At 37.7% G+C, this 27633-nt stretch overlaps 1 protein-coding gene across 5 annotated transcripts; it reads left to right on the top strand.

The window, feature by feature from the left end:
• Positions 1-1408: 1408 nt before the first annotated feature.
• LOC309505732 (uncharacterized protein) lies at positions 1409-19853 on the top strand. 5 transcript variants are annotated; one of them, XM_082179203.1, is made up of 13 exons: positions 1409-2964; positions 3764-3829; positions 3941-4021; positions 5306-5359; positions 6144-6209; positions 6321-6401; positions 7686-7739; positions 8523-8588; positions 8700-8780; positions 10420-10473; positions 11779-11877; positions 15598-15676; positions 19548-19853. In XM_082179203.1, exons 1-11 carry the CDS (start codon positions 2929-2931, stop codon positions 11791-11793), a joined length of 654 nt encoding a protein of 217 aa, XP_082035329.1. In that variant the 5' UTR covers positions 1409-2928; the 3' UTR covers positions 11794-11877; positions 15598-15676; positions 19548-19853. The 5 variants fall into 5 exon arrangements, with proteins under 5 accessions (XP_082035329.1, XP_082035330.1, XP_082035328.1 ...); XM_082179204.1 differs by having other exon boundaries at positions 15598-15641; positions 18645-19711; XM_082179202.1 differs by lacking the exon at positions 19548-19853 and adding an exon at positions 16435-16484.
• The last annotated feature ends 7780 nt before the right edge of the window (positions 19854-27633 follow it).

The raw sequence follows: 27633 nt of genomic DNA, 5'->3' as shown, positions 1-27633 counted from the left end.
AATGGACTTCAGTGTTGGAGTCATGCTCTTCCCCGAAAGGAAGCTGGCGGTCCTTCTACAAAAGATTAGTAGAAGACCCATTGAAAAAGATTAGATCCCTTGAAAGGGGAGGGATGCCCTTTCTGTGGTGAATCTGAAACAGTTTCCCATGTTTATGCAATGTTCTTGTCTAAAAAATATTTTGGAGTCTGTGAAACATTGGAGTTTGAGACTGTTGGGTTACTTTAGTTTCAATTTGTTAAATTATGGTCCAGAATATTCTGTCTATAAAAAGCATAAAGTGATTATTTTAAACGTTGTGTAAGGTATTAACAAATTAGGTACCAAGAAAATAAAGTGGAAGCAAAGGGAGGTGAAACAGATCCTGTTCTTATGGTTGATGGTTTTATTAAAAAATAAAATAAAATAAAAAATAATAATAACTTTGGAATATGCATTGTATAACTTAAAACATTTTTTAACCACATTTGGTGAATTTATGGGTGAACCTGATGTTTTGGGGGGGTTTTATAGATTTTTTGTGAGAAGGTGTGTAAGTGTTTTATATTTGTTTTTGTGGTTGGAAATTTATAAACTTGTGGAATGATTTTTCTAAACAATTTTTGTATGTATAAATAATGGACATTCTAAAGTTAAAAGTCTCTCTCTCTCTCTCTCTCTCTCTCTCTCTCTCTCTCTCTCTCTCTCTCTCTCTCTCTCTCTCTCTCTCGTAACTTCATTAAAAAATGTAATCTTAAAGCGCTACTTTTTTTCCACATGCGGATTCTAGGTCAAAATAACAAACGAAAATCACTGTTGTTTTCCTGTCTATATCTCTGCAGTCATGACAGCTGTTATCTTGTCCATGCTGGCAAATAATTAAAAAATTAGATATGGTCAAAAGGTCGGATCTGTGCATAAAGACTTGCCGTGTAAACGCTTAGTGATACTGATGACAGATGAAGTCCTGAAGGAAGACAAAAACAACCAAGCTTCAGACAAGAAGCCACAGTGACTCCAAGTGGTTGGTAGGAGCATCCCTAAATGTATGACAACTTTATTTAACAATGTTAAATAAATAGAACGTCTAAATTAAATATAATTAAGTATTACTCGTGTGTTAAAAGTGTCCCTATTATGCTATTTTAAAGGTTCCTAATTTTGTTTTAGAGTTTTTTTCATTATATAAATGGCAGTCTCTGCTCTTTTCTCACTGTGTCTGAAACGTTCAAACAAGGATTTGGTCTCTTGAGAGCTGTTCTGCTTTAACTGGTCAGACTCAACCTGTTGTGATTGCACTGAAAAAATTTTTTTGTCAGTTCAACTTAGAAAATGTAATACATGTCGTAACATCAAAAATAACTGGTTTTACTGAGGCATAACTCTCAATAGACATAACCTGATTACTCCAGCAAGGGGTGTGTGTCTGTGTGTGTGTGTGTGTGTGTGTGTGTGTGTGTGTGTGTGTGTGTTTGTTTTTGTGGTTTACGAGGACTTTTGACCTGAATACGCACCAGCACTATGGGGACATTTGGGTTTATGAGGACAGAGGCCATGTCCTCATAAATCCGACAGCGTAGATGTCATTTACTACGTTCCAGAAGCTCCCTCTCAAAGTTTGGCGCCATGTCCTTACATACCACAAAACCCTGAAATTTTACCATACACAGTGTATCCCTGATTTCGAGAGTGCGCCCCTGTAGCCAGGTCCTGGTATTACACCCGCGTCATCAAAAATTTGCATCTTTTACACAAGTGTATTCTTTGGGGCCTGTGATTGGTCAGATCGGTACCGGTAGGCGGGAAATCGCGAAAACAAGACAATAGGTGGGCGGAGCTTCAATCAGCTTTAGTGATTGGTCAGATCGGTACCGGTAGGCGGGAGATCGCGAAAACAAGATGGCGCCAGTGGGCGGAGCTTCAATCAGCTTTAAAATGTGTAGCAACTTAATGCAAAATACTAATTATTTAAGTATTTTTGCCTGTAATTTATTAATTTTGCATTAAATATATGATAAATAAATAAATAAAATCCCGTTTATATTATGATAAGTACAACGTAATCAGAGGTGTAGTCATTCGTCGTCACGTCATTTCCTGTTTGGACTGGACAAACTCTGCACCTGAGAAGACATCTGTGGACCTGATGAAGGCAACTGTTATCCAAAAGGTAAGTTATAACGTTGTTTAATTGCTTCTCTAATAGCATGTGGGTCCGGTTGGCTTGTTTGTGCATGTTCTGTATGCTCTTCGCTGCTCGTTTTACAGTTAGAAAGCAGCTAGCGCGTGATGCTAACGGTGCTAGCGGACCTATAGTGATTCTGTTTACAGACTGACATGAGGGAATCAGCGATGCTTGTCATTTTAAACTCGTTTTCGATTGCACTATATTTGTAACTGCTACCTTTTCTGATCTCATAAAATAGTCTAGCCATCATAATAACGCGTTGTCATGACTACAGTATGTGAAGGGGAGGCTATTTCACCCAGTACAGTATCCTGATATGCTACTGTTAATATTACTACAGTTATGCTTGCTTTAAACACATTAAGACACAAATATGTGCTCATATTACTCCTGGCTATAATAAAATATACTCTGAATATTATTAGAACTGTCAGTCTGATTCAGTCTTATTAATACTGTCACTATTATTGCCTATAATGTATCAATTGTGAATGAAATCTATGAATGAATAGTTATTATCAATTAACATATTCCTTAAATATCATATAATAATAAAGTATTAAAATAACTTGAATGCTGTTTACCATAATTGATCAATTTATTTAAAACAAGCTTTTTGAATAATATGTCAAATGAAATGCAATGGTCGTGATTAATGAGAGTCTTTTTCTATGCGCGCAGACACATGAGATGATGACTGAAGTGAGTCAGTGAAGGAGAAGATCAAGATCTGGAAGAGGACATGCCGTTTACAGACAAAGATGAGCTCCAGGGCAGATTCAGCAATCATTATAAAGGTGAGTTCAGGGTTTCCATGCTTAAGCAGTGCCATGCGACCAGTGTTCCTCAGAAACAGATTATTTGCCACTGTTATCAGTCCCTGAATTATGATTGTGTGTGTAAGAAGTGAGTCACGATCACTTACTGTACATCTAGCACAGGCGCAATGTCTCGTATCACTCTCATACATACACACACTTGAACTCAGTGCCGTCCAAATGTATCTAGTTACCAGTGTCCCAGTAAAACTAGTGTCCTCATAGACCAGTATTCTGTTAAACTTACACAACACACTGAGATTCTTCAGTCAAGTCAAACATCAGGATCATGTTCTTATGATGTCCTCATAAATCTAGTGTCCTCATAGACCAGGATTCTGTTAAACTTACACAACACACTGAGATTCTTCAGTCAAGTCAAACATCAGGAACATGCTCTTATGATGTCCTCATAAATCTAGTGTCCTCATAAAACTGGTGTAAAGCTACACACAACCTGACACACTGGAATGAAAACACATGTAATGTGATGCATAAAAGCCGTGAACATTACCTTGTGGTAGCATTTAAATATTGAAATATTGATTTGAAAACTTTAACTATTTTGTAATCTTGTATATTATCTCAAATCAGTATTTCATGTGCAAATATTTATTGATAGGTAGCTGTGTATCAGGACCCTTATTATCCTGTCAGTTTATTTTGTATTAATTACTGACTGACTGTACATTATCCTTTATATATTCCATTTATAATGCTTTTTTTAAACTCTTAGGTGAAGTGTTTCTGTATGTAACGCTTAATTTCATATTCTCAGATGAGCCATAAGAGCCAGTGGTCATCAGGCAGTGATTGTGCTGCTCTGACTGTGGGACTAGACAAGGTAAGTGAGAGTTGTGCTGGAAGAGAACGAGCAAACGAAGCAGAGACATCTGTGAGATCTAGTGTTCACATATTTACACCACTGTTTCATGTCTAATGTTATGTTTTGTAGACTCTCAGTGAGGTTGAACCCTCCACTCTCGAAATGAAGAGTCCGTCCCCGTCCCAGTCAGAAGTCAGAGATGTACAGAAGGTATTGTTTTTTTGGAAATCAAATTAGGGATACAGCGATATGAACATTTGGGCCGATAACTGATCATTCTTTATATTCGAAAGCCGATATCTGATATATTAGCCGATGAATCTAAATCCAAAATTTGATATACTTTGAAAGCCTGATTACAAAAACGAAACGCACATCATTTAAAGCCAATGTCCCAAACACTTCAACATAAATCAAACATATACAGTACAGTGGCCTAATGTAAGATTCCTTAACTTTTAAAATGAATTTTACATTCATATTTCCAACTTTCTTTATAAAAAAATGGCAATACTTTATAAAAAGGTTTCATCTTGTTAGTATTAGTTAACATGAACTAACAATGAATGAACAATACTTCTACAGGATTTACTTAATGTTTATCTTACTTAACGTTAATCTCAACATTTTCCAAGACATTTTAGGATCCAGTGTTGTATCTGTTAATTTAATACACTGTGAACGAACATGAATTCGCATATTTTATTAACTCACATTAACAAAAGTTTTTCAATATGAAAAGCAATTTCACTAAATGAATTGAATAGCTCTATTTGGAAATAATTAATCATTCTAGAATGATTGGTGTGATTTTGTAGGGGTTTGCATCTGCATAGAAAATAATAAATTGCAAGCAGAGATAAAAAAAATTAACAAAGATGTGAAATAAACAATGCCTCATATATTCCAGGTAAGTCTAACAGCATTTAGGTACAGAACTTGAGGAATCAACTGTAAAATAACACAGCAGAGTCTTTATATAGCCTGACTTCACAGAGGCCTATACTGCAATGTCACTACCACAGATGGGTATGAATGATAAAGCAATACATTGTGCAGCCCTACAAGTTAATGTTCATGGCTTTAATGCATCACATTACATGCATGTTCATTACAGTGTGTCAAGTGTGTGTGTGTCTTACACCTGTTTTATGAGGACACCGTTTTATGAGGACATCATAAGAGCAATGTCCTGATGTTTAACTTGACAGGAGAATCTCAGTGTGTTGTGTAAGTTTGACAGAATCCTGGTCTATGAGGACACTAGTTTTACCGGGACACACATATGGAATATTAGGATCGATACTGATAACCCATAATTCACAGCTCATTGTGGCTAATACCAATAGCGAAAACTATTTGTGCTTGTCAGATTAAATATAATCATTGAAGAAGTTGGTAAAAAATAGCAACCTCTGTTTGGCTTTCAATAAGTGATACTAAAATTAGTATTTATTTGTCTTTTTTATATATTTTTACTACTTTTTTTTTCAGATGATAACTCTGAAGAATCAGATGAAACCTGAACAAGATACAGCAACTCTAAAGGTATCCAATAAGTTAATGTAATAACTCTGTTTCCTCAGAAACAGATTATTTGCCACAGTTATCAGTCCCTGAATTATGATTGTGTGTGTAAGAAGTGAGTCACGATCACTTACTGTACATCTAGCACAGGCGCAATGTCTCGTATCACTCTCATACATACACACACTTGAACTCAGTGCCGTCCAAATGTATCTAGTTACCAGTGTCCCAGTAAAACTAGTGTCCTCATAGACCAGTATTCTGTTAAACTTACACAACACACTGAGATTCTTCAGTCAAGTCAAACATCAGGATCATGTTCTTATGATGTCCTCATAAATCTAGTGTCCTCATAGACCAGGATTCTGTTAAACTTACACAACACACTGAGATTCTTCAGTCAAGTCAAACATCAGGAACATGCTCTTATGATGTCCTCATAAATCTAGTGTCCTCATAAAACTGGTGTAAAGCTACACACAACCTGACACACTGGAATGAAAACACATGTAATGTGATGCATAAAAGCCGTGAACATTACCTTGTGGTAGCATTTAAATATTTAAATATTGATTTGAAAACTTTAACTATTTTGTAATCTTGTATATTATCTCAAATCAGTATTTCATGTGCAAATATTTATTGATAGGTAGCTGTGTATCAGGACCCTTATTATCCTGTCAGTTTATTTTGTATTAATTACTGACTGACTGTACATTATCCTTTATATATTCCATTTATAATGCTTTTTTTAAACTCTTAGGTGAAGTGTTTCTGTATGTAACGCTTAATTTCATATTCTCAGATGAGCCATAAGAGCCAGTGGTCATCAGGCAGTGATTGTGCTGCTCTGACTGTGGGACTAGACAAGGTAAGTGAGAGTTGTGCTGGAAGAGAACGAGCAAACGAAGCAGAGACATCTGTGAGATCTAGTGTTCACATATTTACACCACTGTTTCATGTCTAATGTTATGTTTTGTAGACTCTCAGTGAGGTTGAACCCTCCACTCTCGAAATGAAGAGTCCGTCCCCGTCCCAGTCAGAAGTCAGAGATGTACAGAAGGTATTGTTTTTTTGGAAATCAAATTAGGGATACAGCGATATGAACATTTGGGCCGATAACTGATCATTCTTTATATTCGAAAGCCGATATCTGATATATTAGCCGATGAATCTAAATCCAAAATTTGATATACTTTGAAAGCCTGATTACAAAAACGAAACGCACATCATTTAAAGCCAATGTCCCAAACACTTCAACATAAATCAAACATATACAGTACAGTGGCCTAATGTAAGATTCCTTAACTTTTAAAATGAATTTTACATTCATATTTCCAACTTTCTTTATAAAAAAATGGCAATACTTTATAAAAAGGTTTCATCTTGTTAGTATTAGTTAACATGAACTAACAATGAATGAACAATACTTCTACAGGATTTACTTAATGTTTATCTTACTTAACGTTAATCTCAACATTTTCCAAGACATTTTAGGATCCAGTGTTGTATCTGTTAATTTAATACACTGTGAACGAACATGAATTCGCATATTTTATTAACTCACATTAACAAAAGTTTTTCAATATGAAAAGCAATTTCACTAAATGAATTGAATAGCTCTATTTGGAAATAATTAATCATTCTAGAATGATTGGTGTGATTTTGTAGGGGTTTGCATCTGCATAGAAAATAATAAATTGCAAGCAGAGATAAAAAAAATTAACAAAGATGTGAAATAAACAATGCCTCATATATTCCAGGTAAGTCTAACAGCATTTAGGTACAGAACTTGAGGAATCAACTGTAAAATAACACAGCAGAGTCTTTATATAGCCTGACTTCACAGAGGCCTATACTGCAATGTCACTACCACAGATGGGTATGAATGATAAAGCAATACATTGTGCAGCCCTACAAGTTAATGTTCATGGCTTTAATGCATCACATTACATGCATGTTCATTACAGTGTGTCAAGTGTGTGTGTGTCTTACACCTGTTTTATGAGGACACCGTTTTATGAGGACATCATAAGAGCAATGTCCTGATGTTTAACTTGACAGGAGAATCTCAGTGTGTTGTGTAAGTTTGACAGAATCCTGGTCTATGAGGACACTAGTTTTACCGGGACACACATATGGAATATTAGGATCGATACTGATAACCCATAATTCACAGCTCATTGTGGCTAATACCAATAGCGAAAACTATTTGTGCTTGTCAGATTAAATATAATCATTGAAGAAGTTGGTAAAAAATAGCAACCTCTGTTTGGCTTTCAATAAGTGATACTAAAATTAGTATTTATTTGTCTTTTTTATATATTTTTACTACTTTTTTTTTCAGATGATAACTCTGAAGAATCAGATGAAACCTGAACAAGATACAGCAACTCTAAAGGTATCCAATAAGTTAATGTAATAACTCTGTTTCCTCAGAAACAGATTATTTGCCACAGTTATCAGTCCCTGAATTATGATTGTGTGTGTAAGAAGTGAGTCACGATCACTTACTGTACATCTAGCACAGGCGCAATGTCTCGTATCACTCTCATACATACACACACTTGAACTCAGTGCCGTCCAAATGTATCTAGTTACCAGTGTCCCAGTAAAACTAGTGTCCTCATAGACCAGTATTCTGTTAAACTTACACAACACACTGAGATTCTTCAGTCAAGTCAAACATCAGGATCATGCTCTTATGATGTCCTCATAAATCTAGTGTCCTCATAGACCAGGATTCTGTTAAACTTACACAACACACTGAGATTCTTCAGTCAAGTCAAACATCAGGAACATGCTCTTATGATGTCCTCATAAAATGGTGTCCTCATAAAACTGGTGTAAAGCTACACACAACCTGACACACTGGAATGAAAACACATGTAATGTGATGCATAAAAGCCGTGAACATTACCTTGTGGTAGCATTTAAATATTGAAATATTGATTTGAAAACTTTAACTATTTTGTAATCTTGTATATTATCTCAAATTAGTATTTCATGTGCAAATATTTATTGATAGGTAGCTGTGTATCAGGACCCTTATTATCCTGTCAGTTTATTTTGTATTAATTACTGACTGACTGTACATTATCCTTTATATATTCCATTTATAATGCTTTTTTTAAACTCTTAGGTGAAGTGTTTCTGTATGTAACGCTTAATTTCATATTCTCAGATGAGCCATAAGAGCCAGTGGTCATCAGGCAGTGATTGTGCTGCTCTGACTGTGGGACTAGACAAGGTAAGTGAGAGTTGTGCTGGAAGAGAACGAGCAAACGAAGCAGAGACATCTGTGAGATCTAGTGTTCACATATTTACACCACTGTTTCATGTCTAATGTTATGTTTTGTAGACTCTCAGTGAGGTTGAACCCTCCACTCTCGAAATGAAGAGTCCGTCCCCGTCCCAGTCAGAAGTCAGAGATGTACAGAAGGTATTGTTTTTTTGGAAATCAAATTAGGGATACAGCGATATGAACATTTGGGCCGATAACTGATCATTCTTTATATTCGAAAGCCGATATCTGATATATTAGCCGATGAATCTAAATCCAAAATTTGATATACTTTGAAAGCCTGATTACAAAAACGAAACGCACATCATTTAAAGCCAATGTCCCAAACACTTCAACATAAATCAAACATATACAGTACAGTGGCCTAATGTAAGATTCCTTAACTTTTAAAATGAATTTTACATTCATATTTCCAACTTTCTTTATAAAAAAATGGCAATACTTTATAAAAAGGTTTCATCTTGTTAGTATTAGTTAACATGAACTAACAATGAATGAACAATACTTCTACAGGATTTACTTAATGTTTATCTTACTTAACGTTAATCTCAACATTTTCCAAGACATTTTAGGATCCAGTGTTGTATCTGTTAATTTAATACACTGTGAACGAACATGAATTCGCATATTTTATTAACTCACATTAACAAAAGTTTTTCTCTGTTAGTTCATGTTAGTTAATGCAATAACATATGTATTGTGAAGTTTTACCAAAACATCTATTGCCTTAATAATAATAATAATAATAATAATAAATCAAATGAAATTAAAATGCAAACAAGTTATTAGACAACATTAAACTTAAAATGAAATGGCCTAAAGAGCTGAAGGAACACCCCTAAACTGAGGCTTTGTTAGATGGTTTTAGCTCAACGGAACACAACCTATATATGATAAATTAGATATTTATACAAAAGAAACACAATATTACAACTTATACTTGCACAAAATCATGCACAGATTAACTTGAGCTATTATTAATAGTAATCAACTATTACATAGTGAAACTCCTGTTGTGGATGCGCTCCTCCCAGGACTACACGCTGAAACACAGCAACTAAACCCAAAGAATTCACGACGTTTTTAATGCAATAGTTTGCTCATTATAGTGTTATGTATATATGACAGTCCCAATCATAATTAATGTTTTGCTGACCACCGGTAGGCCTACAGTGAAGTGTTTACTGCAGCACTCATTAACTCAGCCAAATGCATCCTATATGAGATAAATCAGATATATAACAAAAATAAAAAATATTACAACTTACAATTCCACAAGCGAACTCTCCCTGTAACAATGCGCTGATTTCACAGATTTGTGATTCAAACATTTCAAAACCATCATGGTGAACAGCGCACATCTGAAGCTGAAGGAAGTAATCCATTATTTATTAGTGTTAATATAGCGGCCTAATTTTCTTATCGGATTGACAATGATAACATTAATAATGAGCATTATTTTCATGCATCCCTGATTGGTTATGACCATATATTTATAGGGTTTTAACTTTATACTTGATTACAACTTATGTCACAGTGTTTTAAATCTTAAGTCTCTGTTTGAAATGTCCCATCATACCTGAATTAGTTTGGCGTCATCAGCCTTCTTTTGCTCAAGTATATCATTGATAATGTGAAATTGTTTTAATTTTATGTTTTATGACAGTGATCAGTCAGTGTTAATGGAGTCAAGTATCTGTGCTGCTTCATTTGGAGAATCTCTGAATCCTTTGTATCTAATAGATGTTTATTTTTTCTTTCTTTGCCTTGCTTTCAGGTGAGCCCTGAGAAGGAACAATCATCATTGGAGGATCAAGACTGTGTTGAGATGGTAATAAAAAGAGCATTGCATCATTTTAGGAAATGCTAGTCTAGTAAGAACTTTTTCCACATCATCTTTGGGGCTGTTTTACACCTGGTCATTTCATTGTCAAAACAATTCCATTTACACTTGGCCACATAAATGTGTCTGCACAAAACAGACATAAATCCGATCTTCATTTCCCGCGCTATATCAGATTTAACGGTGTTCACGTCATCGAAAGCTACCGCTATGAGCAGCATTTTTTGTATCAGCTAATTTTAAGATCAATAGGAGAGAGAGTAGCATCAGCACTGGTAAAATCATTTATTCTCACTACTTTTAATGAAGATGACTGTGTGTTGAGCATCTGCGACTTACTTTGATTTATTTTTAGTTTGTATTTTGTGCATCAGCATGCTGAAGAGATCCTCAGCTACTCATCTGCAGTGATGCGTGTTGCAGAAGCGCTGTCATATCTCACTATATCGTGTCATATAGCCTAAAATACGCTCTCACCTGTTTATTATTTGGCATTTTTGGGAGGAGTAAAATTCATAGTGTTACCATTAATTTACTCTAGTGACCCACCACAGTCTAATCTGTCCCTCCACAGTTTGAACCAAAAGAACCGAAAATATTTTTACGCCTCATAATAACATAAATTGTCTTTGTTTTTTGCGCAATTGCTTTGGCAAAGCATCTCTCAAACATATTAAAATCAAAAGCACAACATGGCTTAATGCCCTTATCAAATCGCAAAAGACGATAAGAAAGTAAGTCTGTAGTCTGTTGTGCTGCGTGTTTCAAACTGAAGAGCACACTTTGCTCGCTCGATCAGCTCATGATCTGGCTTTTTCCATGCCTCGTTTCACAGGGAATGAATGCAGTGAACTCCATCTCTGCATGTGCCATAAGTTTAACATGCATTTGGGAACGCAACCAGCACCAGTTACTCTCTATTTTCACATTCGCATTATATCCACATTTTTTGTGGTAATCCAATTTTGCAATAAGATGCGTTTATAAACCTGTTTTCACTTAAACTGCAGGTTTCTGCCAGTATAACAGCTTAAGTGAAGAAATTAAGAAAGTATTATAACCTCTTATTGTAAAATAATATACTCATTATAAAATATAAATTTTTCATTGACAGTATTAGTATATCACTGTCTAGGCGATAATTCTAATAATAGTGATCTTAGTGAAGTATTATAGTTGTTATTAATATGATTATTATTATTAAACGGTGCCATTTGTCATGTTTCATAAATGACTTCTGAATACAGGTTAAACTGAAGATGTTCTTGTTTTAAATGTCTCTTTTTCTTTAAGATGAGATCAGTATGACGGACTCTGATGCCAGTGATCCTGATGAAAGCGGTTCTGAAGGTGATGTTCCTGCTGGAGCTGCAGGCGTCTCCAGTAATGTTGGTATGTGTCAACTAATGCTGGGTTACACACCAAAAGATTTTTTACATCTTATAAGATTTTCAAAATGTGATAGACCACAAACATGAGGACAAAAAATCCTAGATTTAACCGTTTTGCTCCTATAGTGTGTGGTGTGCCATGATGTGAAAAGGCCGTGAGGGTTGGGTATCGTTTAAATTAACGATTCCGATTCTGCTTATCGAATCCGGTTCTTAACGATTCTTGGTTTCGATTCCAATATTTATTGGAGAGAAAAAAGAGAGCAAATACTTTTTTCTACCTTTTATTCTTGTTACATTTAGGCTATTACCAGTAAAACTGTGACAATGCATCTTAATTTACAATATACTGTATATATATAACACTTTAAGGAATTATAGACTCGACTCGTATTAATTGTCTGATGTATTTATTCATGATCTCTATTTTAAACAAAACTGGTTCTCATTTTATCCAGAATTATGCGGCTCTAGTTTTGTACCTGAGTGTGAGAGACTGCTATTGCTGCTGCTAGTAGCTTTATCTGGTGTGTGGAAACCTGTGGTACTGCTGTTGAGAGATCGCACCGAATCACATGCGCTGCATTCCTTCAAATTGACCCTGTGTTGCAGCAAATGTTTCATCATATTGGAGGTGCTTCCTCCCTTGCATGAAATGTCTTTCTTGCATGTGATACAATTCGCTGTATTTTCATCTTTTTTTGAAAAGCTTAACCAAACTTTTGAACGTCTGCTGCGCTCCGCCATCGTAAATATAATGTACAGCGCATGTGCGGCAGGCAGGTCCTGGCAGATCAATACAACTGTAAACAAATGCTCACTGCCATTCACCTCGCGCATGTGAGCATCACCAAAGTAAGGAATCGATAAGCGGAATTGAAGTGCGCACGTCTTATCGAATCCCCTGTTTTTGGCATTTTGGAACCGGTTCTAGATACCCAACCCTAAAGACCATGCAATCAGAGTCTCGACTGTTAACACTCTAGAGACCTCAGAATAAGCATGGCGGACGATATGCAGGAAGAAATTGCAATGATAGTGTTTGGAAAAGTTTTACACAACACGTTGTGTAAACATTTGTTCCACAAATCAACAAGCTGATCCTCCATCTCTGCTGTCCACATCAATTTCACTTTGTGCCGCCATGACTGCGTTTGTTATGCTTCCTTCTTCCTTCATCTCGCTTTCTGATTGGATATTGTTTCCTTTCACGTGATAATCTCCAGAGCATGCGTGCGTTTGTCCTTGGGCTTCCCCCCACATTTCAGGATTTCTGATCGTAAATATTCAACATGTTGAATATTTGCGATTCGAGATCAGGGCGGCTCCGACGTTCTTCCGATCAGGTTCGGACACTCTTAACACACCTCACACCAAGGGAAAATCTGATAAGATAATCTATAACCATCAAGATAATCGGGACACAGCTAGGATTGTCAGAAGGGGGAAATCGGCCCAAAATCAGCTTGATTATCTTTTGGTGTGTACCCAGCATAACAAGTTTGTGTTTATGAACATGTTTATTATTATTTTAAACCAATATATATTGTGGTACAATTTTACGTTAGTATTTTCACCAAAGAAAAATGGTTTTAAGCCAGTTATATACACTGAACAAAATTATAGATCTAACTCAAAGTTCTAAGACTTCTTCTATGTACCCAAAATGCCTATTTCTCTCAAATATTGTTCAAAAATCTGTCTAAAGCTGTGTTAGTGAGCACTTCTCCTTTGCCGAGTTAATCCATCCACCTCACAGGTGTGGCATATCAAGATACTGATTAGACAGCATGATTATTGCACAGGTGTGCCTTAGGCTGGCCACAATAAAAGGCCACTCTAAAATGTGCAGTTTTATCACACAGCACAATGCCACAGATGTCGCAAGTTTTGAGGGAGCGTGCAATTGGCATGCTGACAGCAGGAATGTCCACCTGCTGTTGCCCGTGAATTGAATGTTCATTTCTCTACCATAAGCCGTCTCCAAAGGCTTTTCAGAGAATTTGGCAGTACATCCAACCGGCCTCACAACTGCAGACCACGTGTAACCACACCAGCCCAGGACTTCCACATCCAGCATCTTCACCTCCAACACCGTCTGAGGCCAGCCACCCGGACAGCTGCTGCAACAATCGGTTTGCATAACCAAAGAATTTCTGCACAAACTGTCAAAAACCGTCTCAGGGAAGCTCATCTGCATGCTCATCGTCCTCATCGGGGTCTCGACCTGCAGTTGGTTGTTGTAAACGACCTGCGTGGGCAAATGCTCACATTCGATGGCGTCTGGCACTTTGGAGAGGTGTTCTCTTCACGGATGAATCCCGGTTTTCACTGTACAGGGCAGATGGCAGACAGGTTTGCTGATGTCAACATTGTGGATCGAGTGGCCCATGGTGGGGTTATGGTATGTGCAGGCGTATGTTATGGACAACGAACGCAGGTGCATTTTATTGATGGCACTTTGAATGCACAGAGATACCTTGATGAGATCCTAAGGCCCATTGTTGTGCCATTCATCCACGACCATCACCTCATGTTGCAGCATGATAATGCACGGCCCCATTCTGCAAAGTTCTTGCATGGCCACCATTACTCACCGGACATGTCACCCATTGAGCATGTTTGGGATGCTCTGAATCGGCGTATACGACAACGTGTTCCAGGTCCTGCCAATATCCAGCAACTTCACACAGCCATTGAAGAGGAGTGGACCAACATTCCACAGGCCACAATCAACAACCTGATCAACTCTATGCGAAGGAGATGTGTTGTACTGCGTGAGGCAAATGATGGTCACACCAGATAATGACTTGTTTCCAGACCCCCGACACCCCCCAACCCCCAACCCCCCGACACCCCACACCCCCCACCCCCCGACACCACACAAAACTGCACATTTTAGAGTGGCCTTTTATTGTGGCCAGCCTAAGGCACACCTGTGCAATAATCATGCTGTCTAATCAGTATCTTGATATGCCACACCTGTGAGGTGGATGGATTATCTCGGCAAAGGAGAAGTGCTCACTAACACAGATTTAGACAGATTTGTGAACAATATTTGAGAGAAATAGGCCTTTTGTGTACATAGAAAAAGTCTTAACTTTTAGTTCAGCTCATGAAAAATGGGGGCAAAAACAAAAGCGTTTAGAATTTTGTTCATAGTGTATGTATATATATATCATACTATAGTGCAGGGTTCACCAATCTCAGTCCTGGAGGGCCGCTGTCCTGCAGTGTTTAGCTCCAACCCCAATTAAACACACCTGAACCAGATAATCAAGGTCTCACTAGGCATACTAGAAACTTTCAACCAGGTGTGTTGGAGCTGGTTGGAGCTAAACTCTGCAGGACAGCGGCCCTCCAGGACCGAGATTGGTGAACCCTGCTATAGTGTGTCAGTAGATAATATCAGATTACATTTCTAAACATTCCTTTTGCCATTAATTGTAAAAATCAGTTATCAATAATCAGATATTATTATAAATAACAATTTTTCTAGAACAAAATTAATGGAATCAGTACCAAACCAATAAGTTTATCATGTTCATGTTGGTCAAAAACTTTAAAAAGGAGATGTTTAACACAACATTCCATCTCCAGAATAATGAGTGTCATTTGAAATGTAATTTTTAGATATCAGATGTATAACCAGTTTTAAGTTCTAGATGCAGGTTTGAGTTACATCTGAGTTTCTGATCTGTCTATAACTGATTTCCTACAGGTGTTCAGAAGATGCCCATCGAGAAACCACTGAAGTTCCTCAAGGTACCTGAGGTTTAAATCAGAATATGACCACCATTGTAAGTACATGAGCTCTCATATAGTTAGAGTTTACTAAAGCATGTATTCTTCTGTACAGAGAATGAATGTGAGGTAGGAATAGAAAACCTTGTGGAAAGGACAAAAAGTGTGCTGGTCAAATGCTGAAGTTACAGCTGCAATTGAACATTTTAAGGCACATACACTCACCTAAAGGATTATTAGGAACACCATAGTAATACTGTGTTTGACCCCCTTTCGCCTTCAGAACTGCCTTAATTCTACGTGGCATTGATTCAACAAGGTGCTGAAAGCGTTCTTTAGAAATGTTGTCCCATATTGATAGGATAGCATCTTGCAGTTGATGGAGATTTGTGGGATGCACATCCAGGGCACGAAGCTCCCGTTCCACCACATCCCAAAGATGCTCTATTGGGTTGAGATCTGGTGACTGTGGGGGCCATTTTAGTACAGTGAACTCATTGTCATGTTCAAGAAACCAATTTGAAATGATTCGAGCTTTGTGACATGGTGCATTATCCTGCTGGAAGTAGCCATCAGAGGATGGGTACATGGTGGTCATAAAGGGATGGACATGGTCAGAAACAATGCTCAGGTAGGCCGTGGCATTTAAACGATGCCCAATTGGCACTAAGGGGCCTAAAGTGTGCCAAGAAAACATCCCCCACACCATTACACCACCACCACCAGCCTGCACAGTGGTAACAAGGCATGATGAATCCATGTTCTCATTCTGTTTACGCCAAATTCTGACTCTACCATCTGAATGTCTCAACAGAAATCGAGACTCATCAGACCAGGCAACATTTTTCCAGCCTTCAACTGTCCAATTTTCGTGAGCTTGTGCAAATTGTAGCCTCTTTTCCTATTTGTAGTGGAGATGAATGGTACCCGGTGGGGTCTTCTGCTGTTGTAGCCCATCCGCTTCAAGGTTGTGCGTGTTGTGGCTTCACAAATGCTTTGCTGCATACCTCGGTTGTAACGAGTGGTTATTTCAGTCAAAGTTGCTCTTCTATCAGCTTGAATCAGTCGGCCCATTCTCCTCTGACCTCTAGCATCAACAAGGCATTTTCGCCCACAGGACTGCCGCATACTGGATGTTTTTCCCTTTTCACACCATTCTTTGTAAACCCTAGAAATGGTTGTGCGTGAAAATCCCAGTAACTGAGCAAATTGTGAAATACTCAGACCGGCCCGTCTGGCACCAACAACCATGCCACGCTCAAAATTGCTTAAATCACCTTTCTTTCCCATTCTGACATTCAGTTTGGAGTTCAGGAGATTGTCTTGACCAGGACCACACCCCTAAATGCATTGAAGCAACTGCCATGTGATTGGTTGATTAGATAATTGCATTAATGAGAAATTGAACAGGTGTTCCTAATAATCCTTTCGGTGAGTGTATAACCAAAGGAAAACTGGCCACACTGACTGAATGCCAGCAGTGTAAGACCGCTGAGGATCCTTTCCGTGGGTTTTCAATTTCTGCCTCTCTCTCATTCTCTGTACAGAAGAATACATGCTTTAGTATTCTCTAAACACATGTAGGGCTGGGTACCGAGTTCGATACTTTTTAGGTACCGACCGAATTGCCTCGATACTATCGAGTATCGAAAAATGACTTGTTTTTCGGTACCATATTTCGATACCTAAGGGGTTAACTCGTCAACGTCAGTGCTCAAACAAATACATATGAAATGCACAACAACACGCCTAAAGTCGCTCGCGCACATACACGTGAACTCTACACACACGAGACGCGGGGAACTCTCCGCGCACATACTCATATGAGACGCGCGCGCGCACACAAACTGTCCACGCACACATTCTCATATGAGACGCGAGCACACACACACACAAACTCGCGCACATACTCAATGAGACGCGAGCACACACACTCACAATACCCTAAAGATGTCGATCAAAAGTGTGGATACATTTCTCCAGGCTCGATGCCAACAGCGCGCGATGCAGTATTTGTGGTAAAATAATTGCTGCAAAGACGGTACCGCGACAGATATGATGAAGCCCTTGACAGTGCACGAGTAAACATAAGAGCAGAAAGTTGCTCCGTCTTCGACTGGTAAATGAAGATATACCTTGTTGATCACTCTGACTGTGTTTATATTGCAATAATGACCTACTGAGTGTACACTGCCGTTCAATAATGTGTTGGTTGGTCAGAATTTTTTTTTCACTAAGGATGCATTAAAGTGATCAATAATGACCTTAAAACATGTGTAATGTTACAAAAGATTTCCTTTTTTTAAATAAATGCTGTTCTTTTGAATGTTTTATTCATCAAAGAATCATGAAAAAATGTATCGTAGTTTCCAAAAACTGTTTTCATATTTCTGGAGGATCATGTGACACTGAAGTAATGATTTTGAAAATTCAGCTTTGACAACACAGGAATAAATTACATTTTGAAATATATTCAAATAAGATTTTAAATTGTAATACTATTCCACAATATTACAAGTTTTATTGTATCTTTGATCAGACAAATTCAGCTTTGGTGAGCATGAGCTCTATATAAAAAAAATATATTTTGTTCCTTATGTATATGTATAAGGAATATTTTGTTCCTTTGTGCTTTTTTTGTTCCTTTGTGCACTGGCTAAGGAGCATGAGTCAAACTGAAAAAATAACACCAAGTTTTTCTGAGGTAAAGTGTTATGTAATCTTGTTAAAATGGATTTCATAAAATTGGTATCGAAAAAAGTATCGTTTAGGAACCGGTATCGAAATCAAGGTATCGGTATCGGTATTGGTATCGAAATTTTTTGAACGATACCCAGCCCTAAACACATGAGAGCTTTTGTACTTACAATGATGGTTGTATTCTAATGACACTATACTCTTCTAGAGCTGATGTACAGCCCAAACTAACTTTGTTGAATACTTTTCCTGTTATCTCTGTAATTCTGCTTTGAAACTTGACAATTCTGTTTACATTTTCTGGAAATAACAGAATTGTCTTTTTAGGTAAACCGTCCCTTGTAAGTCGGTTTCTCTACATGTTGCAGCATATATTGCATGTTGAGTGAGTTCATTTTATACATTTCAAAGCCTGTTTAATGACATCTTTAAATTGTGCCTGTTTCCAAGGGCTGTTTTGTCAATCTTTTCGAAGTTTTGAATGGTTCATCTGTTTGTCATTTTAATATGTCAAAACAGTAATGATACTGTATGCTTTCTGAAAGATCACACAGTTGTGCAAGTTTTATTGACCATGTTTTTAAGTTTGTGGATGTCACTTTCCCCTTAAAATGGCATGACATGATTGTATTACATGGTAAAACTGAAAAAAACTCAATGTTTATGATGATATTATTGAATTCATAATTAAAGCACCTCTAAAACACTTCTGTCCCTGTAATGTTGCAAGTTGTTTTGTGTATTGTATTGGAGATCCGGTACTCTTTAATCACCTTAGTCTTGGTAATACACCGTGTTGTCAGGTTTGTGTGTGTGTGTGGGCATGTACCATTAAACACACTCGTCCTTATAATGTTGGATTATGCAGTTGTGTATTGTGTTTAAGATCCAGTCCTCTTAAATCACCTTAGTCTTGGTAATACACTGTGTTGTCAGGTTTGTGTGTGTGTGTGTGGTCATGTACCAGTAAAACACATTGGTCCCTGTAATCCACTGAAATGACATATTTAGTGTATTGTAAAAAGAGTGTCCTCATAATCAAGTCGGGCCCCAAAAATCACAATTATGTCATAGGCGGGAACATTTTAGGATGGGCGGGAATGTCCTTGTGTACCACCAAAATATCATATGGTCATATTTTCTGTTCTGTTGTGTGTATAGAACATTTGAAGTCAGATTTGTGATCTGCAGATTAAAACAAAATTTTTGATATTTGTATCATCACTGTAGGGCATTGGGAAAGGGGTGTCCCCATATACCACCACCAAACTTGTTTGGGCATCAGTGTCCTTCTATACCACAAAAACAAGTATGTGTGTGTGTGTGTGTGTGTGTGTGTGTGTGTGTGTGTGTGTGTGTCTGTGTGTGTGTGTGTGTGTGTCTGTGTGTACCTGTTTTTCTATCCCTGTGGGGACTTCAACCTGAATGCACACAGACTCATGGGGACTTGTGTCACAGTGGGGACCTAAATTGAGGTCCCCATGGGTTCACAAGCTTATAAATCTTACAAAATGAGTTTTTTTTTTTATTTAAAAATGCAGACAGTTTTCTGTGATGGGTAGGTTTAGGGGTCAGGTTAGTGTGTGTGTGTGTGTGTGTGTGTGTGTGTGTGTGTGTGTGTGTGTGTGTGTGTGTGTGTGTGTGTGTGTGTGTGTGTGCGATGGGTAGGTTTAGGGGTCAGGTTAGTGTTGTGTGTGTGTGTGTGTGTGTGTGCGATGGGTAGGTTTAGGGGTCGGGTTAGTGTAAGGAGATAGAATATACAGTTTGTACAGTATAAAAACCATTAAGTCTAAGATCAGCCAGAGTTCTTGGATCAGGTATAACCAGGGGTTAAAGTGGGCCGGAACTACGTTCCGGCACCTCAGATAAATTAATAAATAAATAGATTCAAATCAAATCAAATCATTCTCATCATTCATCAAATCAAAACTGAATATCACCGCCTGTCCGCGCCTTCACAAACACGCTTCCCGACGTTACGTTCTCAGTCACGGTTCTCCTGTCTGATTTGAGTGCATCTGCACCGGTTCCCGACTCCCCTCCCCGCTGAACGCCAGCGACTACTAATGCGTGATTGCACTCACGGGGGTTGAGCGCGGTAAAGTAAGTTTTGGGTTCGATATTCGCCGGACATTTGTTTTCCCTTGTAATATATTTTATTATTTATTATTATATTATGTATTAGCCTATATTTATACCTGAGAATGCTTTGACGCGTTTCCACAGCGCATGATATTTAAGGGAACGTCTGCCAATTCCACCAACTGCGTTAAACGTAGACTATAATTTGTATTATTTAAAATTACTTTTAACATTTAAAAACAGACGTTTTCAAATTCCAAAGCTTGTAGAAGATTCCTATTGGCAATTCTGACTTAGGCTACAGCTTTCCTGGTAGCCTTGAGTAAATTAACTTGTCTCAGAAAATGATTCATAAAACATATAAACATCAGTTGAGCCTGTTTACTTTCGTCACTGACACAGACGAAAATGAAAAGACTATCAGTCAAAGTTCAGCTTTAGGAGGGGAAGAATTAGGGAAGAAGGAGACTGGGAGAAAAAGAAAGATGAAGATGAGGAGAGAGCAGGTATTGACAAATAATCTAATGACAAAGTTTTAAAGCTATTTCTTATCAAACATTTTTTTGGCCTTCAAAAGCCCTAAATTGCACATATGTTGGTCAGAGAAATCCAAATTTTCTTGGGGGAGCATGCCCCCCAACCCCCCTAACTACCGCACATTTCTGTCAGTTTTGGACTTCCCATTTTTATGTTTAAATTTACATTGTGAAAAACAAGGTTGTGTTCCATATTGTGGTGTTCAGCAATTTTTACATAGTATCGTCATCATATCAGTGTAGATATAGATGGACCAAAATAAAAACATTAAAATTATTAAATAAGTATTGTGATACTTGGTGCCACAGTGACAATCTTGTCTCAAAAAGTATTGCTATACCACGATACTCAATATGTTGTCCGACGGCGAGTCATTTTTCCCTATTGCATCAACACAAAATTTGAGGGTTCCCCCACCTGCCAAATCCCACTTTAACCACTGGGTATAACCATTCAATCAGAGTACTCAGCAGATACTGCACTCACTTCCACCAGTCCTAGCCTTCCTGACCACTTCCTTGTGTGAGAATGTATACACATGGGTACAACCATTTCTCAGCAATAATCACTGGGGAAAGTATTAAAGGACTTGAACATGTGTTAAAGATCAAGTAAAAGTATTAAAAGATCAAATAACCCCATTTCTTTCACCACACAACTTTAAATAACACAGCACAAATGCCAGTTCAACAATAATTTGAGGAAGTAAACATCAATAACTTCATCCAAACAATTCCACCCCCTTACCCACCATACTTGGTATCTCCCACTCCCATGATGCAACACAGCATAGGTATAAAAAGCATGACAAAAGTCCGTGCCAGTCTTTCACCACCTTGGTTGTTTCCAGGGGCGATTCTAGGATTTTTTCAACTGGGGGGCACAAGAGGGGCCAGAATTAATACAGAGGGGCCAATCTTATGTAAAACTGTAGATATCCAAATAATTTAAAGTTCAGTAAGCTTTAAAATCCTCAATAAACAGTGATAGCTTTTTTTTTTCTTTTTTTTTAATGGCATTTATTCAATGCGGTAAATAAAAACAGTCAAATTCAATTTGTATTAACTTTTCACTTTCAGAATAAATACAAGAATCCAATCTGCGAATAGAGTACAACTCACAAAAATAATAAAACTCAACATTAGGTTATATAAACTTTACACAAATCCTCACAACCTTAAATGCTTGGGCAAAAATAAATAAATAGAACAGCCTAATTTATACAAATGCATAAGTATATTATTCATATAATAAATACACAATTAATTAATTAATATAACTTTAATAATTAAATACAACAATAATAACTTGTATCCACATCCTATTAAATTTGCATAGCAGCATTTGCAGTAAATTTGCACTGATGAATAGACAAAATCTAAATATGCCAGGGCTAATTAGCCTTGTGCATATATGATTGTATACTATCATATATCCATACTTTCTGTTAGAGGTATAGCTACTTTTTCAAAAGGGTATATTTTAACTACATGCAAATTAAATTAATCTTATATATTGTTCACTTTGCTTGACACAAAAAAATAGCCAGATTGTGCCACACAACATTGCAAAACTACAAGATATTTGAAGAAAAACACCATCTATTTTATGTTTCAGACAGCAAGAAAACTCAACATCAAATATCTTCATAATCTAGATATTATGAGAAATTATCCATAAGAGACCGTTACATACCATGTCTGGGTTGCAAATTGTGCATACACCAAAATTCTTTTTATTAATATGGTCCATTTCAAAGTGTTTAAATCCAAACAAACAATATTCGTAGATTCTCCTCTACTCCTGTATTGTTTTGTGATTGCACGGCGTCCTGCAGCTCGTAGACTCTGATCAGAGGCGCCAGCGCCACTGCTTCTGTCGCTTGCAGTTTGTATATTAGCTAATGTCGCAATCATTTTAATGTCGCAATCATTTTAATGTCGCAATCATTTTTTATTAACTTTAAGTTTAATTACAATTCTTATAAAGTCATTATCGAATCATGCGGTACGACCACTGATCTATATAGAATGACATAGAATGACAATGTCATTATATAGATCAGTGGGTACGACACTGATTTAATTTAGAGGATTCGTTCTCAATTCAAAGTCAAGTAATTTTCTTCATTTATTAGAAATCTTTAAATTCGCGTGCAGTCACGTAACTCAAGTTGACCTCCACCTCTGATATTTACAGCTTTAAATTGTGGAAGATACATTTTTAAAGCGTGAGATAAACATAATAGCCGACGATTCGCTTCGGCATATAGTTTGCAATATCAGTTGCGTATCGGCCAAAAAAAATCACTACACAGGAAAACCCTGATTGTTTACATTCATTCAGCCACAGAGCATTGTAATGACATCGAACACTGTTCTTCACTTTTTGAAGACGGTACAAAAACCTAGCGCTGCATCAACTCGCTAATTTAAAAAAAAAGGAATATAAATTAGCTCAACTTACCATGTGCTTTTTTTTTGTTGGAAAACTGAAGCTCACTAATCTGTGTTCTACAACTACTATAGCATCGCCGAACCGTTAATTATTCAAAAGCAAGCCGAAAGATATAATTTGAAATTTTGAGTGAAAGACAAGTAGAAGGGTGGGGGCACATTGAGGGGCCAATCAGTTGAATCAGTTCAGGAGGGGCCAGTCTTTGTTTCTTCTAGCTGTCCTTCCCGTGCCCACAACCTTCTGTAGTATATAGAGATGTCGTATATAGAGTATATATATACTCTATATATGTATATAGAGATATACTCTGTAGTATATAGAGATGGGGGCCATGGCCCCTCCCCTGTCTATGCCACTGGTTGTTTCCTTCGGTGTCAGTTGACTTATATTTCCTGGGAAAAATGCAGGGACAAAAAGGTTGTGGAAATATTGCAGTATGGGTTGAAGATAGGTTACAAACACTATATCAATCATTTGTATACAGATGGATCCAAGGATCCTAATACAGGGAAAACAGGTTTTGCTTACAGTATTCCGGCCTTACATGTCTCTGTTAAAAGAAGGACTTCAGATCATTTATCCGTATACAGTCGAGATGTTGGCAATTGTAACAGCATTACAGCAGATACAAGAATTACAAATTAAAAAGTTATTCTTTGTACAGACTCATGCTCTGCATTATTGTCACTGCAGTCATTTACATCTCACAGTAGGCAAGATATAGTAAATGAGATTTATGAAACGTACAGAATTAAAAATATGAACATGTTGATAGCATTTATGTGGACCCCAGCTCACAGAGGGATTAAGGGAAATGAGGATGTGGATGCATTAGCAAAACAGGCTCTGAAGCATGAGGAGATCTTGTGCGTACCACTCAGTAAATCTGTAGCCAAAGGAAAAATCAAAAGAAACATCATTAAGGAGTGGCAGAACAGTTGGGATACAGGGCGACATCTCTATATACTACAGAAGGTTGTGGGCACGGGAAGGACAGCTAGAAGAAACAATAAAGAGGAGAACATCTTGACAAGGCTGAGGGTAGGGCATACTAGACTTAATAAAACATTGCACTTAATAAATAAGCACCCTTCAGGATTATGTGAACACTGTCAAATAGAGGAATCAGTAGAACATGTAATTCTTCACTGTCAAAAATACTCTCGAGAGCGAGAAACATTAAGGAGGGAAAGCAAAATGCTTGGACAGGAAGAATTAAGTCTAAAAAATGTATTTGACATTGAGGTAATATTATTATTATTATTATATTTTATATATATAATTTTTTTTTTTATCAAGGGTAGGAAACACTGGCCCACACTCCAACATAGTAGGTGGCGGTAATGCACCATAATGCTGGTGCCACCCGCCATAAAACGTAACAAAGAAGAAGACGATGATATTCCAGTCTTTAGCCGTTTCTCAATACCAAATACACAAACTTCAGACTTGAGTCCTTGGTAGTTCGGACTTGACAAGTTCGACTCAGGAGAACGAACTCCCGAGGACGGGAGGACACAAGTCCGATAATTCTGCAAATGGAACAGCGGCGTACTTGATAGCGTCACTCAGCTCGCTCTGGCTACACCGGTTATCTCTTTATGTATATCTAGGCTACAAATAAAACAAAATATGTCATAAACCACCACTCTGCCTCTTTTCATTTAAAAAAATCTTAAACACATTGATGGCCATACAAATATAAAACACAACCCTGACTCTTTTTGTTTTCATTTTAAAAATATGAGACATAAAAAATATATAATATTGATCATTGAAACTGACATTTAGCAAAAAGACAGGGTTGTGTCATTTTATTTTATTATATATGTACATACAGTGAAGAGAATGTAGGCAACATGTAAAATAAAATATTTTATATGTTTTAAATATATAAAATAAAATGACATAACCTTTTTTGTTAAATAGCATAGACATAACAACGTTAAAGTTAAATAGACTAAATATATAAAGCTATGAAACTTCACTTTGCCCTCAGCCAAAACATTTTGTCAGGGAACAAATTATAGATTAATGAGACAAATAAAATAAATAAATCGTCCGTTAGATATACACAAGACGATTTATATCTCATGTTAAACCACTAGACTAGAGACATCCGAGTCAGCAGCACTAGCCGAGGAAAGGCTGTTCTCAGCGGGGTACATGAGCGCCGAGCGTCCGATCGCCTGGATCTCACAACTCCGAAAACATCAGATAAAATTTTTAAATAGGCGCTATCTTTATAAATAAACCAAAGATTTGAGCTTTAAACAACTACATTCTCACCTGAAAAACTCTTAAAACTACATTTCGTGACACAATAACAGCAGTATTTTTAAATTACGCGGGGTTTCTCCTCTGCTATTGACGCTTGCTGGTTGGTGTGAGATGCATTTTGGGCATACCTGGCTGACTCAAGTCCGCACAAGTCACCTCTCGATGCATCCTCGGTAAAAGGGGCGGATCAAGAACACATCCGGGGATTTGAACTGGACTTGGCTAGATGTGAACTTTGAATTGGAACAGTACTTGGGCAGTGACTGATGACGTTTCACAAGTCCACAAGAACACAAGTACAGACAAGAACGCATATTGAGAAACGGCCTTTTACTCAAATCAAGATGGCCGCCACCATGTATGCTGATCCAGGTGATAATCAACAGTTTGTGGAAAGCTTAAATGTCCTCCGGGTTAGTGCTCAGGTGGCCAGTCGGAGACACAACAGTCTAGTGGTAGGTGTATGGTTGTGTTGATCTGTGGTTAATCCATCTCTCCCTTCGCTGGTACATCAAGGTAAATAAAGAGTCTTTTAAAAACCCAAATATTTGTTTTCTAGAAAGGGCTAACAAGGGGAACACAGGGAACAGAGGGTAGCTCTGTGACAGTGTATATATGAAGAGTTTGGTTCCAAAATGCGATAAACGCCATTTAAAAAAAAAAAAAAGAGTTCCTGCAAAAATTTGTATTGTATCTGGTCGGTTTTGAAAAGTAAATTTTTAATTTTACGTAAAATGCAATATGCGAGTGTTATTCTGTCATGTTCTCTCCCTTTCTTTCCAAACCGCTACAAACGCCAGTCTCCTTTCTCTGCAGAATGCAATACATCCGCTCAACCAATCACAGCACACCATTCCACGAATTGTAAACAGGAACGGCGGCCCTTTAAATACACCCGGCTTCCTAGTTTTTCTACTTTGTACTTTTCGATCAACAAACAAACAAAAAAAATTAATAATTTTGACGGCATTGATGAACCTGTGGTGGTTTCTGCAGTGGATAAGAAACGTAAGGAATCGAAATCGAATCATTTACGTGAGGAGATTAAGAAGATGAGGCACTCGGGCGGAGGAAATCGAATCATTTACGTGAGGAGATTAAGAAGATGAGGCACTCGGGCGGAGGAAATCGAATCATTTACGTGAGGAGATTAAGAAGATGAGGCACTCGGGCGGAGGAAATCGAATCATTTATGTGAGGAGATTAAGGAGATGAGGCACTCGGGCGGAGGAAATCGAATCATTTACGTGAGGAGATTAAGGAGATGAGGCACTCGGGCGGAGGAAATCGAATCATTTACGTGAGGAGATTAAGGAGATGAGGCACTCGGGCGGAGGAAATCGAATCATTTACGTGAGGAGATTAAGGAGATGAGGCACTCGGGCGGAGGAAATCAAATCATTTACGTGAGGAGATTAAGGAGATGAGGCACTCGGGCGGAGGAAATCGAATCATTTACGTGAGGAGATTAAGGAGATGAGGCACTCGGGTGGAGGAAAAATGCCGGCTGTTGCTTGTTCTCACACGACGTTCAAATCCTCCATTTGCAGCAATTACAGCCTTGCAGACCTTTGGCATTCTAGTTGTCAATTTGTTGAGGTAATCTGAAAAGATTTCACCCCATGCTTCCTGAAGCACCTCCCACAAGTTGGACTGGCTTGATGGGCACTTTTTACGAACCATACGGTCAAGCTGCTCCCACAACAGCTCAATAGGGCTGAGATCCGGTGACAGAATACCAGCTGACTGCTTCTTCTCTAAATAGTTCTTGCATATTTTGGAGCTGTGCTTTGGGTCATTGTCCTGTTGTAGGAGGAAATTGGCTCCAATCAAGCGCCGTCCACAGGGTATGGCATGGCGTTGCAAAATGGAGTGATAGCCTTCCTTCTTCAAGATCCCTTTTACCCTGTGCAAATCTCCCACTTTACCACCACCAAAGCACCCCCAGACCATCACATTG

The sequence above is a fragment of the Leuciscus leuciscus genome, assembly GCF_965113295.1.
Source record: "Leuciscus leuciscus genome assembly, chromosome: 9".
In the NCBI taxonomy this organism is placed as follows: domain Eukaryota; kingdom Metazoa; phylum Chordata; class Actinopteri; order Cypriniformes; family Leuciscidae; genus Leuciscus; species Leuciscus leuciscus.
Note: the sequence above shows the minus strand (reverse complement) of the source record. Positions and strands in the feature narration are given on the sequence as shown.

What these genes read in the sequence shown, in the direction of transcription:
- LOC309505732 (XM_082179203.1), top strand. Translation starts at nt 2,929, where the DNA reads ATGAGCTCCAGGGCAGATTCAGCAATCATTATAAAG. An exon ending in AAGTCAGAGATGTACAGAAG is followed by an intron (nt 4,022 to 5,305) that starts GTATTGTTTTTT and finishes TTTTTTTTTCAG; the next exon opens with ATGATAACTCTGAAGAATCA. An exon ending in AAGTCAGAGATGTACAGAAG is followed by an intron (nt 6,402 to 7,685) that starts GTATTGTTTTTT and finishes TTTTTTTTTCAG; the next exon opens with ATGATAACTCTGAAGAATCA.